Source organism: Salmo salar, chromosome ssa14 (genome assembly GCF_905237065.1).
Source record: "Salmo salar chromosome ssa14, Ssal_v3.1, whole genome shotgun sequence".
NCBI classification, from domain to species: Eukaryota; Metazoa; Chordata; class Actinopteri; order Salmoniformes; family Salmonidae; genus Salmo; species Salmo salar.
In genome coordinates, this window is record NC_059455.1 from 44,855,541 (window position 1) to 44,873,939 (window position 18,399).

An 18,399-nucleotide genomic window follows, 5' to 3' on the forward strand; every position below is an offset into this window, starting at 1 on the left:
TTCAGTATTGTAGTTCTGATTAATCCATTACCATTATTCAGTATTGTAGTGCTGATTAAACTATTACCATTATTCAGTACTATATAGAGTCAGCTATTCCACTGGGTAAAGTATTCCTGAGGTGGAAAGCATGTGGAATGTGAATGTGATGCCGATGAGCATTTGAGATGAAGAAATGCAGTCACCCACTCCCAAAATGTTTCCAAATGCAATGTACAGTAACTGACTCAAGAACTAGACCAGAAACTCAATCAAATCCAAGCTATGGTGTTTATTGGGATCAAAACATTTAAATATAGGCTTTAAAAGCAGACTTACCACAGGAAACAAACCATTATATACAATCTAAATGATAAGTGATATACTGTACAACCAATATTGTCTACATACTACACTGCCCATCCAAATCAGCTAGGAAACTTTTATTTTTACTACCATGTGTAGCTGGGTGAACTGCTGAATGTATACAGTAGGGGTGCGTCTTAAAGGGCACCCTATTCCCTATATAGTGCACTACTTTTGACCAGGGCCCATAGTGCACTATATGGGGAATAGGGTGCCATTTGGGGTACATACTAGATTTCCTTCAATACGGTGGCCTGGGTTATTGACAGCCTGTAAAGGGTCCTGTGCTGATCGGTATTACCGTCAGGTGACTTGGATTTCACAGCGTTGTAACACAATTGGCACACAAAAAAAACCGTGGTTACAATACTGATGTAAATATATTGCTTGCATCCTAAACGTTGATCCCTTTAATTAAAAAACTGTAACAGCTAAAAGGTTGACAAAGTCAATTATAATAATAAAAAATAATATAATATATATAAAGGATACATGTGTGATAAATAACAATTCAGTAAGATATATTTGAATTAAAGAAACGTCACATATTTAAATACGCAATGAAAGGAACAAAGAAATCACACTATCATGAAATCCATCATCACGTTTTCAGAGCTGACTGTTATGAAGGAGAACATACCAAACCGAGTTTGACTTCTTGATTGGAATGTTAAACCATATATATATTATTATAAAAACATATACTGTTTTTACACTATTATGAAATCCTGACTTGAGATTTGAGTCACAATCTCAAACACTTCTACAGATCTTCGGCTGAAATCCTGACTTGAGATTTGAGAACGTAACTGAAATCCTTGATGCAGATCATGACCCGGGTACATAGGTGGCCACCGTATGGGGAAAAGGGTGTCATTCGCCCATACATACACTTAACCAGAGGGTATACTCTTCTACTAACCAGCTACTACAATAATATCTACAGTATATGACCTCAATGCTCTGGTGATGGGGGTAACGATGACGATGATGGCGATGTGTCTGTGGCAGCGCCGTTCAGGCCTTGTTTGAAGAAGCTGCCCTGCATCTTCAGTCTGTGGTTTCTGCAAACAGACACAAACATAGTGTTGGCAAAGGAAGCATGTCATTGGGTGGGCTGTAACTGGTCATGTCATATCTCTTTTCCTGGTCCCGTTAGTCACATGGTCAGGAAGAACTCCCTAACTATACTGAAACCAACCAATGGAAATAAGATACTTCTTTGTGTTATCCTATAATATTTTATGTTATACTAGATTATTTATTATGAGTGAATTGCCATTACATTGGTTTGTGGCTGTATATTTTTTTATCTTGTGTAATAAATTAAATCAACCAAGTCAGTGTCACTGAGTCTCTCACCTCTCATGCGTCCTGCTGTTCTGATCCTCTTTAGACTTGGTGAAGGTCACAGGGTCACCTCCTTGGACCAGGTGAGCAAACTTCCCGTCACTTTCTGCTCTGAAAATCACCCTGCAGGAGAAGCAAGTCACAATCACCATCATACACACATACACTTAAAATCACTCCATTCATCTCAACTCAAGAAAATCAGCGTGGATTGTTGACTAGAGTAGAGTTCAGTACAGCAGAGTACAGTATAGTAGGGTAGAGTAAAGTAAAGTATAGCAGAGTACAATAGAGTAGAGCAGGGTAGAATAGGGTAGAGTAGAGTAGAGCAGAGTACAGTAGAGTAGGGTAGAATAGGGGAGAGTAGAGTAGAGTAAAGTATAGCAGAGTACATGACAGTAGAGTACAGTAGAGTACAGTACAGTAGAGTACAGTAGATTAGAGTAGAGTACAGAGTAGAGTACAGTAGAGTACAGTACAGTAGAGTATAATAAAGTACAGTCGAGTACAGTAGAGTACAGTACAGTAGAGTAGAGTAAAGTATAGCAGAGTACAGTACAGTACAGTAGAGTAGAGTAGAGTACAGTAAAGTATAGTAGAGTACAGTAGAGTACAGTAGAGTACAGTTCAGTAGAGTAGCGTAGAGTACAGTATAGCAGAGTAGAGTAGAGCGGAGTAGAGTCAAATAAACTTTTCAGCCCACTCTACTCTACTGTACTCTACTCTACTCTACTGTATTCTACTGTACTCTACTAGAGTTAAGTCAATCAAGTAGGTCCCTAAGGTAAATTCATATACAAGAGATAGATATGTTAGACTGCAGTAGACAGATAAAAGTAGATGCTGACTTGGACTGGGTCTCTCCCGTTTTGACTCTAATCCTGCGGACCATGAACTCGTTTGAGTTGAAGAAAGAGAAGTATGAGTCACTGTCCCACTGCAGCGTGACTCTCAGCAGCTCTCCCAGGTCTACGTCAGTGGTCAGTAGGAAGGACACAGTAGTGTTGGTGGTCACGTTGGACCTGGGTTGGGGGGTTAGCATAGTTAGGTAAACGCATACAAAATAAAACAAACAGAACTTTTAACGGGGTGCTGGGCCAGAAAGAAATATTTGTTTTGCTCTATCATAAATCAGCAGTGCATGGGAATTACGCACAACTTCACTGTACCATTTCAATAGACAATGCAAAGTAACGCTGAAGTAACCTAATGTAAATCGATTGTAAACTAAACAGAAAATGAACAGCAAAAAATACATAACCCAGTACTAAATTGTAAGAAGTTGAATGTTTAGCAGAGTTGCTTACAGAATGAGTTGGACGGCCTCCTTCTCTCCGTGGGTTCCATAAAGAGACACGATGAAGGGCTGCTCGTTCAGACTCAGGTTCTGCTGGTTGAATACATGGAACTTTATCTGGTAGTGGAAGACTGAGGGTGGAGAACAGAACAGATTGTTTACACATCATAAACAAGAAGAAGAAGAAGAAGAAGAAGGAGAAAGAGGAGGAGAATAAGAAGGAGGAGAACCTAGATACTACAATACGGAACTTTGACGAGCTTTCTCAGTTTGATCCGCGTTGTTTAGGAACACACCGCCCAGCTATCAATCAGCTGTCTAACAGATTAACCAACCCACCTTTGAAGGGCATACTGGCGCCGGTCTTCAGGTACATCTTGGCGCTCCTGGTGGTGCGTATCTTGTTGACACCAAAGCCCATGTTGTTGCAGCGGTTCTTACGGCAACTGAGACATAGGCCCCTGTCGAAAGCGTCTTTGGAGTTGCAGCGGTAGGCCATGCTTTGCTGCTGTTTGTTCACCAGCGAGTCGATGAACAGGTGCACAGAGCGCTCATGGGCGCACTTCAGGATCTGATCCAAGTCTGGTTCAATAAAATAACAAAATAAATGCAGGGTATGGCACAGGAGAGGAATAGTTATGAGTGATGTGTGTTGGACATTATGTTCACCTTCAGAACACCAATGCAGAGCGAGTGTCCTCTTACTACTAAACGCCACACTGTACTGTTGAACTATAAACTAAAGAACATCAGCGTTACCCAATCCATTCCTCTCGGACTCCCGGCTGTTTTGAACATTCTGTTCTGTTCCAGCATTAGTATGTTTCATTCAACACGTAAAGCCTTGATGATGAGTTGGATAGAATCAGATGTTGTAATGCTGAAATACAACGTAAATGTGCAACAGGCACGTATGAAGGTCAATGAAAAACAGATTGGGAAACAATGATGTTGTCTTGTGTGTGTTTTTTTTGTCCTACACTTGTGTAATGATAAAACAAACAAAATCACTACAGTGTGAATCCAGGGTTGGTCGAGGAAGAGGCTACTTAGATACCAGGTAGAGAAATCCAATAATTATATATGGAATTCTATGACTGTAGATATAGTTCTATCAAACTATAGTGTAAATGTTTGTGGGATTTGGAGTTAAGCCTGGGTCTACTTACTGTTGATGCCTAGTTCTACAGAGCCTTACGGTGGAGGTGTCATAATACCCATAAAACCTAGCGGTCAAACAGGGAAATGGTTCCAATCGTTTTTCCTCCATTTATTTTTCCCATAGGGAATTTTAGAAACACTTAAAATAAGGGCTGTGTTTCATGTAGGCTTACCCTGGCGTGACGTTTTGATAAATCTTTCTCGGACAAGGTGACTTTTATCAATATATTTGGCTCTATTTACTCTCAGATTCAAAATTGCTAATTATCATCAAAGTAGACATCATGCCAGACTACAAATCCCTGCCAGTTCCTGCACGTCATCTCTAGCTGACACCTTTGCTAAACAAGTATTGTGTCAATTTAAAACTTGCACAAGACAGTTCACAGAATTGTAAATGTAATTGTAAATTCATTACTGCATTTAGCTAACATTAGATAGTTAATCCAGAGAGTCTTACCTTTGCCTTGATTCAGCAGTCTCATCCTGATCATCATGGCATTTCTAGTTTTTTATGATAGCCACATTAGCAGCCAATTAGCATTTCATTTTGGAGGTAAATACAGGCAAATGATAAAAGTCACCTTGTCCTAGAGAGACTTACACGGTTATCAAAATGTCACGCCCTATTGGAAAAATCCCTTATGGGAAAAATGAATGGTGGAGAAATGATTGAAACCATTTCCTTGTTTGACCGTACTCTGCTGCCCTATATACATAGACATGGGATCACTGGCCACTTTAATAATGGAACACTAGTCATTTTAATAATGTTTACATACTGCTTTACTCATTTTATGTACATGTATATGCTGTATTCTATTCTACTGTATTTTAGTCAATGCCACTCCGACATTGCTCGTCCTAATATTTATATATTTCTTAATTCCATTCTTTAACTTTTAGATTTGTGTATTGTTGTGTATTGTTAGATATTACTGCACTGTTGGAGCTAGGAACACAAGCATTTTGCTACACCCGCAATAACATCTACTAAATATGTGTATGAGGCCAACCTTTTTTATGTTGATGTGATTTGATATTTTATGGGTATTATGACTCATACTGTGGTACTCTATTAAACTACAGTGTGAGGGTTTGTGGGAGTTGGAGTTGGAGTTAAGCCTGTGTCTATTCACTGTAGATGCCTAGTTCTATTGAACTACAGTGTGAGGGTTTGTGGGAGTTGGAGTTAAGCCTGTGTCTTTTCACTGTAGATCCCTAGTTCTATTGAACTACAGTGCGAGGGTTTGTGGGAGTTGGAGTGAAGCCTGGGTCTACTCACTGTGGAGGCCAAAGCTTCTCATCATGTCTACGGTGTACCGGAAGGAGCAGCCTGGCTGTGCGGTTCCTCCGTTGGGGTAGATGTCCACGTGGCCCACGGGTCTCTGAATACCGATACTGAGATCTGGAGACCCCCTGGTGTTGGTGTGGAGGACGTCCACAAATGTTGCATCGTCAGGAGACAGGCGGTTTCGGTGCTCAGCGTATTCGAAGCGAGGCCCAGCCGGATCCATGCCTGACAGAGAGAGCAGGACAGGGAGAGGGACATTAGAGAACTAGTATCTTACAGTAACTTTCAGTGGTAGAACTTCTATAATCTGCTCTGTTGTTAATAGTTACTAACTACTGCATATATTCAGAACACTGTCAGCCTGCTGTTGTGGTGTCAGCCTGCTGTTGTGGTGTCAGCTTGCTGTTGTGGTGTCAGCCTGCTGTTGTGGTGTCAGTCTGCTGTTGTGGTGTCAGCCTGCGCTGTTGTGGTGTCAGCCTGCTGTTGTGGTGTCAGCCTGCGCTGTTGTGGTGTCAGCCTGCGCTGTTGTGGTGTCAGCCTGCACTGTTGTGGTGTCAGCCTGCTGTTGTGGTGTCAGCCTGCTGTTGTGGTGTCAGCCTGCTGTTGTGGTGTCAACCTGCTGTTGTGGTGTCAACCTGCTGTTGTGGTGTCAGCCTGCTGTTGTGGTGTCAGCCTGCCATGATGTATTAGAACACATGGTTCAAGGTACAAGCCTTTTGAGTCTTATACAGCAGTCTTTTGGGGTGTTATAAATAGTCATTTGAGGGGTTATAAATATTCATTTCAGGGGGTTATAAATAGTAATTTCAGGGGGTTATAAATAGTAATTTCAGGGGGTATAAATAGTCCTTTTGGGTGTTATAAATAGTCATTTCAGGGGTTATAAATAGTCATTTCAGGGGGTTATAAATAGTCATTTCAGGGGGTTATAAATAGTCATTTCAGGGGGTATAAATAGTCCTTTTGGGTGTTATAAATAGTCATTTCAGGGGTTATAAATAGTCATTTCAGGGGGTTATAAATAGTCATTTCAGGGGTTATAAATAGTCATTTCAGGGGTTATAAATAGTCATTTCAGGGGTTATAAATAGTCATTTCAGGGGGTTATAAATAGTCATTTCAGGGGTTATAAATAGTCATTTCAGGGGTTATAAATAGTCATTTCAGGGGGTTATAAATAGTCATTTCTGGGGGTATAAATAGTCCTTTTGGGTGTTATAAATAGTCATTTCAGGGGTTATAAATAGTCATTTCTGGGGGTTATAAATAGTCATTTCAGGGGGTTATAAATAGTCATTTCAGGGGGTATAAATAGTCCTTTTGGGTGTTATAAATAGTCATTTCAGGGGTTATAAATAGTAATTTCAGGGGTTATAAATAGTCATTTCAGGGGGTTATAAATAGTCATTTCAGGGGGGTTATAAATAGTCATTTGGGGTTATAAATAGTCTTTTCAGGGGTTATAAATAGTCATTTCAGGGGTTATAAATAGTCATTTCAGGGGGTTATAAATAGTCATTTCTGGGGGTATAAATAGTCCTTTTGGGTGTTATAAATAGTCATTTCAGGGGTTATAAATAGTCATTTCAGGGGGTTATAAATAGTCATTTCAAGGGGTATAAATAGTCCTTTTGGGTGTTATAAATAGTCATTTCAGGGGTTATAAATAGTCATTTCAGGGGTTATAAATAGTCATTTCAGGGGTTATAAATAGTCATTTCAGGGGGTATAAATAGTCCTTTTGGGTGTTATAAATAGTCATTTCAGGGGTTATAAATAGTAATTTCAGGGGGTTATAAATAGTCATTTCAGGGGGTTATAAATAGTAGTTTCAGGGGGGTTATAAATAGTCATTTCAGGGGTTATAAATAGTCATTTCAGGGGGTATAAATAGTCCTTTTGGGTGTTATAAATAGTCATTTCAGGGGTTATAAATAGTCATTTCAGGGGGTTATAAATAGTCATTTCAGGGGGTATAAATAGTCCTTTTGGGTGTTATAAATAGTCATTTCAGGGGTTATAAATAGTCATTTCAGGGGATATAAATAGTCATTTCAGGGGTTATAAATAGTCATTTCAGGGGGTTATAATAGTCATTTCAGGGGGTTATAAATAGTCATTTCAGGGGTTATAAATAGTCATTTCAGGGGGTTATAAATAGTCCTTTTGGGTGTTATAAATAGTCTCACTCACTCTAAATAGAAGACGGGAGGGGCAATGAGTTGGGTGTTTACTTAAGCAGTGATTGGCTGACCAAAGTGGAGTGACTGCAAATTGATAGGCAACAACCATTATAACTGCTATAGGGGTGCAACGTAAATACCAAAAATAATTAAGGGCACACGTGTATATCTTAGGTTTGGAACAGAGCCTAATGACACAGCAGTGATTAGGTTGATTGACAGATGGACAGACACCATACGAGGGCTGGGTCCTACCCAGAGCCATATACTTCTCTGTTATATATCTTTTTTTGGTCATACCCACCAGTGATATTACTCTGTTATCTGGCTCTGGTCTGGTCCTACCCACCAGTGATATTACTCTGTTATCTGGCTCTGGTCTGGTCATACCCACCAGTGATATTACTCTGTTATCTGGCTCTGGTCTGGTCATACCCACCAGTGATATTACTCTGTTATCTGGCTCTGGTCTGGTCCTACCCACCAGTGATATTACTCTGTTATCTGGCTCTGGTCTGGTCCTACCCACCAGTGATATTACTCTGTTATCTGGCTCTGGTCTGGTCCTACCCACCAGTGATATTACTCTGTTATCTGGCTCTGGTCTGGTCATACCCACCAGTGATATTACTCTGTTATCTGGCTCTGGTCTGGTCATACCCACCAGTGATATTACTCTGTTATCTGGCTCTGGTCTGGTCCTACCCACCAGTGATATTACTCTGTTATCTGGCTCTGGTCTGGTCATACCCACCAGTGATATTACTCTGTTATCTGGCTCTGGTCTGGTCATACCCACCAGTGATATTACTCTGTTATCTGGCTCTGGTCTGGTCCTACCCACCAGTGATATTACTCTGTTATCTGGCTCTGGTCTGGTCATACCCACCAGTGATATTACTCTGTTATCTGGCTCTGGTCTGGTCATACCCACCAGTGATATTACTCTGTTATCTGGCTCTGGTCTGGTCATACCCACCAGTGATATTACTCTGTTATCTGGCTCTGGTCTGGTCATACCCACCAGTGATATTACTCTGTTATCTGGCTCTGGTCTGGTCCTACCCACCAGTGATATTACTCTGTTATCTGGCTCTGGTCTGGTCATACCCACCAGTGATATTACTCTGTTATCTGGCTCTGGTCTGGTCATACCCACCAGTGATATTACTCTGTTATCTGGCTCTGGTCTGGTCCTACCCACCAGCGGGTCCCTGAGTAGCAGAGTTGAGGTGGATTGAGAGATGGTTATATGTCTCTATTGGTCCTACAGAAACCTGCTCCTACAGGCACCATACGAGGGATGAGAGCATCTAAGTCCTACCCACCAGTGATCCTGTTGACCTTGTTGTTGGTCAGGTTTCCAGCTACGCCAGCCACATGTGCTCCCAGGCTGTAGCCCAGCAGGTGGATGTTCTTCAGGTCATACTTCAGATCCACCTGAAGGGAGGTATCATTTACTTCTAACAGATGATTGGTGCATTTCAGATCCACATAAATAACTGCACAGTAAGAGAACAGATGGATTATGGTTCTGGAATTATCAGAGTGGTAGAACAGTTGACTATCACATCAAACTGCATCGATCTCCATTGCTAATTCTCTCTCTCTCGCTCTCTCGTCAACCCCCCCTCTCTCTCTCACCCCCTCTCTCTCTCTCGTCACCCCCTCTCTCTCTCTCACCCCCTCTCTCTCTCTCGTCACCCCCCCTCTCTCTCTCACCCTCTCTCTCTCTCTCTCACCCCCGCTCTCGTTCTCTCTCTCTCCCGCTTTCTTTCTCTCTCTCTCACCCCCCCCTCTCTCTCACCCCCTCTCTCTCGTCACCCCCCTCTCTCTCTCTCACCCCCTCTTTCGTTCTCTCTCTCTCCCGCTTTCTTTCTCTCTCTCCTTGCTTATGCAAATATACAGATCAGGCAAATAAAGCAATTTGAGGAAGGAAAAATCTTAATGTATCACCCTGTTACATGATAACTTTCCTGCAATACAAGAAATGTAGAACATGTAGTGCACTTGAGGTTCGAAAAGGATTCTGAAGATTGTAATTTCTACATAGAAATTTCAGATTATATTTTCCCTTATGAAAAAAGTATCAACCCCTACAAAAATGTCGATTCATAATAATTCACATTTCCTGTTGATGCAGGATTATGTTCCTGCTGTAGCAAACTGGCTCAAATTAAGATCCAACATCTATATATAAATCCAGGGGTGAAAGTACGGCAGATACGGCAAAATAAATAGTGGGGGTACGCCGTACCTGTAAAACATGAGCCTATCACAACAGGTGGTATGGCCTACTCTCCAAAATGCGATGTGGTTCGACGAGAACACTGCAATTTTGCTAAGGCAGATATGAATGGCCGACACCGAGACACGCGCGGAAAGCAGTGGACACATAAATTCTGGTTTAATTGTCACGGCTATCAAAAGGAGTGGACCAAAGTGCAGCGTGGTTGTAGTTCCACATTTTATTAAATCCGTGAAAACTATGCAGTACATCAAATAACTGAAATCTACAAAATAACAAACCGTGACGCAGAGGAGAAGCAAACACTACTCACAAATAATCACCCACAAAAACAGGTGGGACAAACATCAGCTTAAATATAACCTCCAATTAGAGACAACGATGACCAGCTGCCTCTAATTGGAGATCATACCAAACAAAACCAACATAGAAATAAAAAAAACTAGAACTTAAACATAGAAATAGAAAACAGAAAAACACCCCCTGTCACGCCCTGACCTACTCTACTATAGAAAATGACATCCTACTAGGGTCAGGACGTGACATTAATGACAATCGCCAAATGCCATTACACTTTTTTTTTGCCATTTGTGTGAAAGATGTCTCTTTCCATTCACCTCTGTTTGGTGGCTGGAAATACGTTACGCGTGGATGAACGGCCGCGGGTAGCCTAGTAAAGGAGCCTTTTGATGTGATTGGTTGACAATTAGATGAAAACATCACGATTGGTTGTGTTACCACAAAAAGGTAATACATTTTAAAAGTTAAATTACAAATCTTCAGACTAGTGCCACAGTGATCCTATTGAATTAATAGGGATTCTATATGGATTTCCATGATTAAGTGGTACCGTTACGGGAAGAAATGACATCTACTTTCTCCCTTGTATAAATCCAATACATTATCATTACAGTAGTGTACCAAAACGGAATCATGATCAAACCCTCACCTCCAGCCAGTTGATGAGCCTGGCCACATCCTCTCCAACCAGCTTGGTGTTGGCAGCAGAGTTGGGGTAGTGGTGCTGGGCCCGGTCCAGCCAGTCCACCACTATAACGTTGGCATTGGGCACACGCTCAAACAGGGCCGCTACCAGCTTGTGGATCCAGCTCTCAAACAGACCTGCCACCTAGAACACAAGGCAGGATGATACAAGTGTATTAGGGATGACTTACAGGACCGTTAGGGCAAACCTCAAAGACACACTATTCCCTATGTAGTACACTACTAACCAGACCCTATGTAGGGCACTACTAACCAGACCCTATGTGGCAGCGCTACTAACCAGACCCTATGTAGTACACTACTAACCAGACCCTATGTAGGGCACTACTAACCAGACCCTATGTAGGGCACTACTAACCAGACCCTATGTAGGGCACTACTAACCAGACCCTATGTAGGGCACTACTAACCAGACCCTATGTAGGGCACTACTAACCAGACCCTATGTAGGGCACTACTAACCAGACCCTATGTAGGGCACTACTAACCAGACCCTATGTAGGGCACTACTAACCAGACCCTATGTAGGGCACTACTAACCAGACCCTATGTAGGGCACTACTAAACAGACCCTATGTAGGGCACTACTAAACAGACCCTATGTAGGGTACTACTAACCAGACCCTATGTAGGGCACTACTAAACAGACCCTATGTAGTGCACTACTAACCAGACCCTATGTAGTGCACTACTAACCAGACCCTATGTGGCAGCGCTACTAACCAGACCCTATGTAGGGCAGTACTAACCAGACCCTATGTAGGGCAGTACTAAACAGACCCTATGTAGGGCACTACTAACCAGACCCTATGTAGGGCACTACTAAACAGACCCTATGTAGGGCAGTACTAACCAGACCCTATGTAGGGCACTACTAACCAGACCCTATGTGGCAGCGCTACTAACCAGACCCTATGTAGGGCAGTACTAACCAGACCCTATGTAGGGCAGTACTAACCAGACCCTATGTAGGGCACTACTAACCAGACCCTATGTAGGGAACTACTAACCAGACCCTATGTAGGGCAGTACTAACCAGACCCTATGTAGGGTACTACTAACCAGACCCTATGTAGGGCACTACTAACCAGACCCTATGTGGTAGCGCTACTAACCAGACCCTATGTAGTGCACTACTAACCAGACCCTATGTAGTGCAGTACTAACCAGACCCTATGTGGTAGCGCTACTAACCAGACCCTATGTAGTGCAATACTAACCAGACCCTATGTAGGGCACTACTAACCAGACCCTATGTAGGGCACTACTAACCAGACCCTATGTGGTAGCGCTACTAACCAGACCCTATGTGGTAGCGCTACTAACCAGACCCTATGTAGGGCAGTACTAACCAGACCCTATGTGGTAGCGCACTACTAACCAGACCCTATGTAGGGCGCTACTAACCAGACCCTATGTGGTAGCGCTACTAACCAGACCCTATGTGGTAGCGCTACTAACCAGACCCTATGTGGTAGCGCTACTAACCAGACCCTATGTGGTAGCGCTACTAACCAGACCCTATGTGGTAGCGCTACTAACCAGACCCTATGTAGTAGCGCTACTAACCAGACCCTATGTGGCAGCACTACATTAGGGTTACTGTTTAGGTAGACCTGAACCTGGTGATGTCATTGCTGTGGTGTAGGCCCATGTTGATGTAGGACATCTGTGATGTCTGTTGGTGGTATGTTGATGTGAAGTTGAGGTGTGTGGTATTGTCCTCTGTGGCATATTGCTATGGAGTTGGTATGTCCTTCCTACCTAGTATTATCTCTTCCGTGTGCCCAAAGTAATGGCCCCTCTGGGATAAACAAATGATATGTGTTAAATGTCATTGACAGAGCCTGAGGGATTCCCATTAAGTAAAGCACATGTAACAGCATGTAACAGCATGTAGCAGCATGTAGCAGCATGTAACAGCATGTAACAGCATGTAGCAGCATGTAACAGCAATTAACAGCATGTAACATCATGTAACAGCATGTAACATCATGTAACAGCATGTAACAGCATGTAACAGCATGTAGCAGCATGTAACAGCATGTAACAGCATGTAACAGCATGTAGCAGCATGTAACAGCATGTAACAGCATGTAACAGCATGTAGCAGCATGTAACAGCAATTAACAGCATGTAACATCATGTAACAGCATGTAACATCATGTAACAGCATGTAACAGCATGTAGCAGCATGTAGCAGCATGTAACAGCATGTAACAGCATGTAACAGCCAGCAGTGGGAGCAGTAAGAGAGACACTGAATGGGGGAAGACTTTACTATTGTGGCTTCACAAACAGATCTCGGACCAGGCTACACTCCTGTTATCCAGCTGATCTGGGACCAGGCTACATTCCTGTTATCCAGCTGATCTGGGACCAGGCTACATTCCTGTTATCCAGCTGATCTGGGACCAGGCTACATTCCTGTTATCCAGCTGATCTGGGACCAGGCTACATTCCTGTTATTCAGGTGACCTGGGACCAGGCTACATTCCTGTTATTCAGGTGATCTGGGACCAGGCTACATTCCTGTTATTCAGGTGACCTGGGACCAGGCAACATTCCTGTTATCCAGCAGATCTGAGACCAGGCTACATTCCTGTTATTCAGGTGACCTGGGACCAGGCTACATTCCTGTTATTCAGGTGATCTGGGACCAGGCTACATTCCTGTTATCCAGCAGATCTGAGACCAGGCTACATTCCTGTTATTCAGGTGACCTGGGACCAGGCTACATTCCTGTTATTCAGGTGATCTGGGACCAGGCTACATTCCTGTTATCCAGCAGATCTGAGACCAGGCTACATTCCTGTTATTCAGGTGACCTGGGACCAGGCTACATTCCTGTTATTCAGGTGACCTGGGACCAGGCTACATTCCTGTTATTCAGCTGATCTGGGACCAGGCTACATTCCTGTTATCCAGGTGACCTGGGACCAGGCTACATTCCTGTTATCCAGCTGATCTGGGACCAGGCTACATTCCTGTTATCCAGGTAGCTACTTACCGACCAGCCATGTATGATGGCGAACGTAGGTAAGCTGATTTTGAAGCCACACTGTGTGACTGTATCCTTTTTGCCTGGCACCAGGTAACACAGATCCTCCTCTGGCTCCTCAACTGAACGCACTGAGAACTTGGTCTCTATGTCAGTGTAGTCCAGTATCCAGTCTTTACCATTGCCTGGAGGGACAGAGGGAGAGATTAAAGACATGATCCCCACTTTGTATCAAGTGTTTCTAAAACATTTAAGTACATGGCAATTAATGACCTATTATGCTGGCAGATACAGTAACAGTATAGGCACAGATGTTTATAGACACCGGTGTTCAAAGGCACCGGTGCATAATGCATATTCTCATGGGTTCAAAAGCACAAAATGGTCCTTAGGGCTGTAGAGGTTCAACCAGAGAGAACTAGTCATTCCTCTCTCAGATTGCAAAATTATAAAATCATCCCAAACCTCATCATTTACAATATTTAGTTAAAGTTTAAAAACATAATCTGATACATATTTAAATATTAATATGCATACATAAAAATATGGTTATAAAGTACATGTACATATGAATGTGTCATGATTTTGTGAAATCTCTTCTAGCCCATATGTTCAGGTGATCTGGGACCAGGGTACACTCCTCGTATCCTAATAAAACACCAACAGGTTAGGGGAGTTTTGTTCCTCCGAATAATGAACTGTCTGTCTGTCAGAGCTCAAAACATGTTCATGGAAACTGCCTTCATGGAAACTGCCTTCATGGAAACTGCCTCAGCCAAATGCCAACTTTCCAATTCCCATGGCACAAATGTTCCAATTGTTAAAGAACTCACCGCACCTTTTATCATCAGCATGTAGCCTATTATAATCTGCTTACAAAACATAAATGTATTACATTTTTTACATAACGTTTGTATTCAGAGTAATGCATGAATTAATTTGAGAGAATAAAAGAATCGTCCGACTTACTGAGAGCAGGAGTTTCAGTGTTGAAGAGAGACTCACATGACGACTTGATACAAATCCCAATTATGATCAACCAGGTGATTTCTTTTCCCATAGTACAGTTGATTCAATTTAATGAAAGAACTTTCAAAATGAAAAAGAAAATTGTTTGTCACTTTAATCCGCTGGAATGTATTTTACCGCTTGTAAAAGTCTATTTTTGTAAAGTTGTCCAACTACGTAATATGATATTCACTTGAACTTGAAGGTTTCAAATGGTGTATTTATATCGGCTCCGTAGACGCATGTAAATCCAACCCTATTTCTATTGGTCTAAAACATGGGCAAGGCGTGGACAACCTTCCCAAATGGGACAATGTCAACAAATCACGTGTCTGCTTCAGGGCTACTGTTCTTTCCCGAGTACTTACCTGGTATGGTACACTGACTGTGTATAAAAATACACACGCACCAACACACACACACACACACACACACACACACACACACACACACACACACACACACACAGTAGGCATGCATACACTATATATACAAAAGTATGGTAACTCTCATTCAAATTAGCAGATTCGGCTATTTCAGGCACACCCATTGCTGATAGGTGTATAAAATAGAGCACACAGCCATGCAATCTCCATAGACAAACATTGGCAGTAGAATGGTCTTACTGAAGAGCTCAGTGGCTTTCAACGTGGCACCATCACAGGATAACACTTTTACAAGTCAGTTTGTCAAATTTCTGCTCTGCTAGAGCTGCACTGGTCAACTGTAAGTGCTGTTATTGCGAAGTGGAAACGTTTAGGAGCAACACCTGCTCAGCCGCAAAGTGGTAGGCCACACGAGTTCACAGAACGCGACCGCCGAGTGCTGAAGCGCGTAGCGCGTAAAAATCTCCTGTCCTCGGTTGCAACATTCACTTCCGAGATCCCAACTGCCTTTGAAAGCAAGGTCGGCACAAGAACTGTTCATCAGGGAACTTTATGAAATGGGTTTCAATGGCCGAGCAGCCAGATCACCATGAGAAATACCAAGCATCACCACTATTGGACTCTGGAGCAGTGGAAATGCTTTCTATAGAGTGATGAATCACTCTTCACCGTCTGGCAGTCCGAAGGACGAATCTGGGTTTGGTGGATGCCAGGAGAACGCCACCTGCCCCAATGCATAGTGCCAACTGTAAAGTTTGGTGGATGAGGAATAATGGGCTGGGGCTGTTTTTCATGGTTCAGGCTAGTCCCCTTAGTTCCAGTGAAGGGAAATCTTAACACTACAGCATACAGTGACATTCTAGACGATTTTGTGCTTCCAACTTTGTGGCAACAGTTTGAGGAGACCCTTTCCTGTTTCAGCATGACAATGGCACCGTGCACAAAGCGAGGTCCATACAGAAATGGTTTGTCGAGATTGTTGTGGAAGAACTTGACTGGCCTGCACAGAGCCCTGACCTCAACCCCGTCGAACACCTTTGGGATGAATTGGTACGCCGACTGCGAGCTAAGCCTAATCGCCCAACATCAGTGCCCGATGTTCCAACGTCTAATGGAAAGCCTTCCCAAAAAAGTGGCAGCTGTTATAGCAGCAAAGGGGGACCAACTCAATATTAATGCCCATGATTTCAGAATGAGATGTTCGACGAGCAGGTGTCCGCATACTTTTGGTCATGTAGTGTACATCATCTGATAAGCTGCCCTTTTTAAGTTCAACCCCCATGCCCCCATCTCAGACAATCTGATAAGCTGCCCCTATTTAGTCAAGAACACACTATCCACAGTTAGCGTGCTTCTGCTGTTATTGACGTTTGACACATTTATTTTTCCATTTAGCCTACCACATGTTGTAACGGTTTGTCACAGATGTCGCTCATGTCCCATGTCTCCATAACTGTACTTAATCGTTAATCACAGGCACCAATGAAACATCAAATATACATGTTTCACTAAGGCAGGTATAGGACTGTAATAAATGATTACATAATTTACCAATGTGAATTAATATAATCCCAAGGGCTGTAAAAAAAAAGAAGCTTAGCAGAAGCAAACATCTGTCTAAAAATAACCATTTTGAAATATGTTGAAATATTGTTTAATCATTCCTGACAATTTCTCCATTCTCATATGCAACCATCGCACTTGCAAGACTCATGAAATATCAGACAGAAATTTGTGCTCACTAGACATCTCACAATAATATCATCATGCCTTAGAAATCTGATTGCTTAGAATATAAAAGATTAGAATAACTTTATTTCTCCCAGAGGGAACTTCAGTTTGTGACAAGTGGGATAATATATGTATACAGGACCGTCTTCAGTTGATCCTTATTGGATTTGACAGGTTGTGAAGACTCAGTAATGATACTATAGGGGAGTTTTTAAAGGCTCTTAGGTCAGGAACTATTCAATCAATGTGACCTGGTGGAACATTCCTTCAAATCAAATCAAAAGGGGCTTCAGCTGGGAAATCACTTGTTCTTTACGAGAGGAGTTACAGTGTAACACCTGAACCAGACAGATACACTATGTCGGAAATGGTACATGTTTTTTCACCATGTTGTTAAGAGTTCACCTTAGAACAGTCTCGTAGACAAGTATGTGTTTTGCACATTCATGTGACATAATGTAGCAAAATGTTATCCTATATTCTAAGCATTATCCAGAAATGAGAATTAGACCCAAAATGAAAGCAATTGCCTGAGGATGGTGCCTGAGGACGGTGCTGGAGGATAGGGCCTTTTTTTGACACCACCTGGTATACAGGTCTTGGATGGCACTGGCCTGTACGCACCACCCTCGTTAGCGCCTTGCAGTCGGATGCCAAGCAGTTGCCATAACAAGCGGTGATGCAGCCAGTCAAGATGCTCTCTGTCACAATTCTCTAAGACAGAACCCAGAAGCAGACCAGGACAAGGTGAGTAAAATGAAGGTGAGTATTTATTGGTAGTCTTGATGTGTAATTTCAGTGATCCAGGAGACGGAGCGGCAGCGGAGGTGAGTTGATGAGAGTAAATGGGTTGATCCAATGAAGTCACTGTATCCACCGACGGCCAGGCAAGGGAGTTGAATGTTCCGGGAGAATGACTGTAGACAGAGTAAACGGGAGTGAGTAACCAGTAACAAGCACAAAACAACAAAACTAGCTCAGGAAACATGAGGCTGATACGCTGGCACAACATACTGTTCGTTGCTAACGATCCGGCAGGGAATGGATGTCAGCTCAGGGTTTAAGAAGAGGTGAAGATCAGGACCAGGTGTGCAGAAGGTTGATGAGAGGCAGGTGCAGGAAATAACTAGATCTCCCGCCTAACCTCGTTGCCTGGCAACCAGACAGGGATGCGTTCAGGAACCTTAGACAACACTCAAACAAAACAGTCATCTCAGGCAGAAACAGACTCAGGAAGCGGGATTCCTGACAGCTCTCAATGGTGCAGCTGTATAACTTTTTGAGGATCTGAGGGCCCATGCTGAATTTCTTCAGCCTCCTGAGGGAGAATAGGTGTTGTCATGCCTTCTTAATGACTGTGTTGGTGTGTGGACCATGATACTTCCTTAGT

General features: G+C 42.7%; 1 protein-coding gene across 1 annotated transcript; it reads right to left on the minus strand.

Annotated features, from left to right (window-relative positions):
* Positions 1–251: 251 nt before the first annotated feature.
* LOC106569629 (lipoprotein lipase) lies at positions 252–15,132 on the minus strand. The gene is made up of 10 exons (XM_014141182.2): positions 14,854–15,132; positions 13,894–14,069; positions 10,828–11,007; positions 8,959–9,070; positions 5,439–5,672; positions 3,332–3,574; positions 3,003–3,123; positions 2,544–2,717; positions 1,708–1,818; positions 252–1,409 (listed from the first exon to the last, which is right to left on the minus strand). Exons 1-10 carry the CDS (start codon positions 14,942–14,944, stop codon positions 1,301–1,303), a joined length of 1,551 nt encoding a protein of 516 aa, XP_013996657.1. The 5' UTR covers positions 14,945–15,132; the 3' UTR covers positions 252–1,300.
* Positions 15,133–18,399: the final 3,267 nt, after the last annotated feature.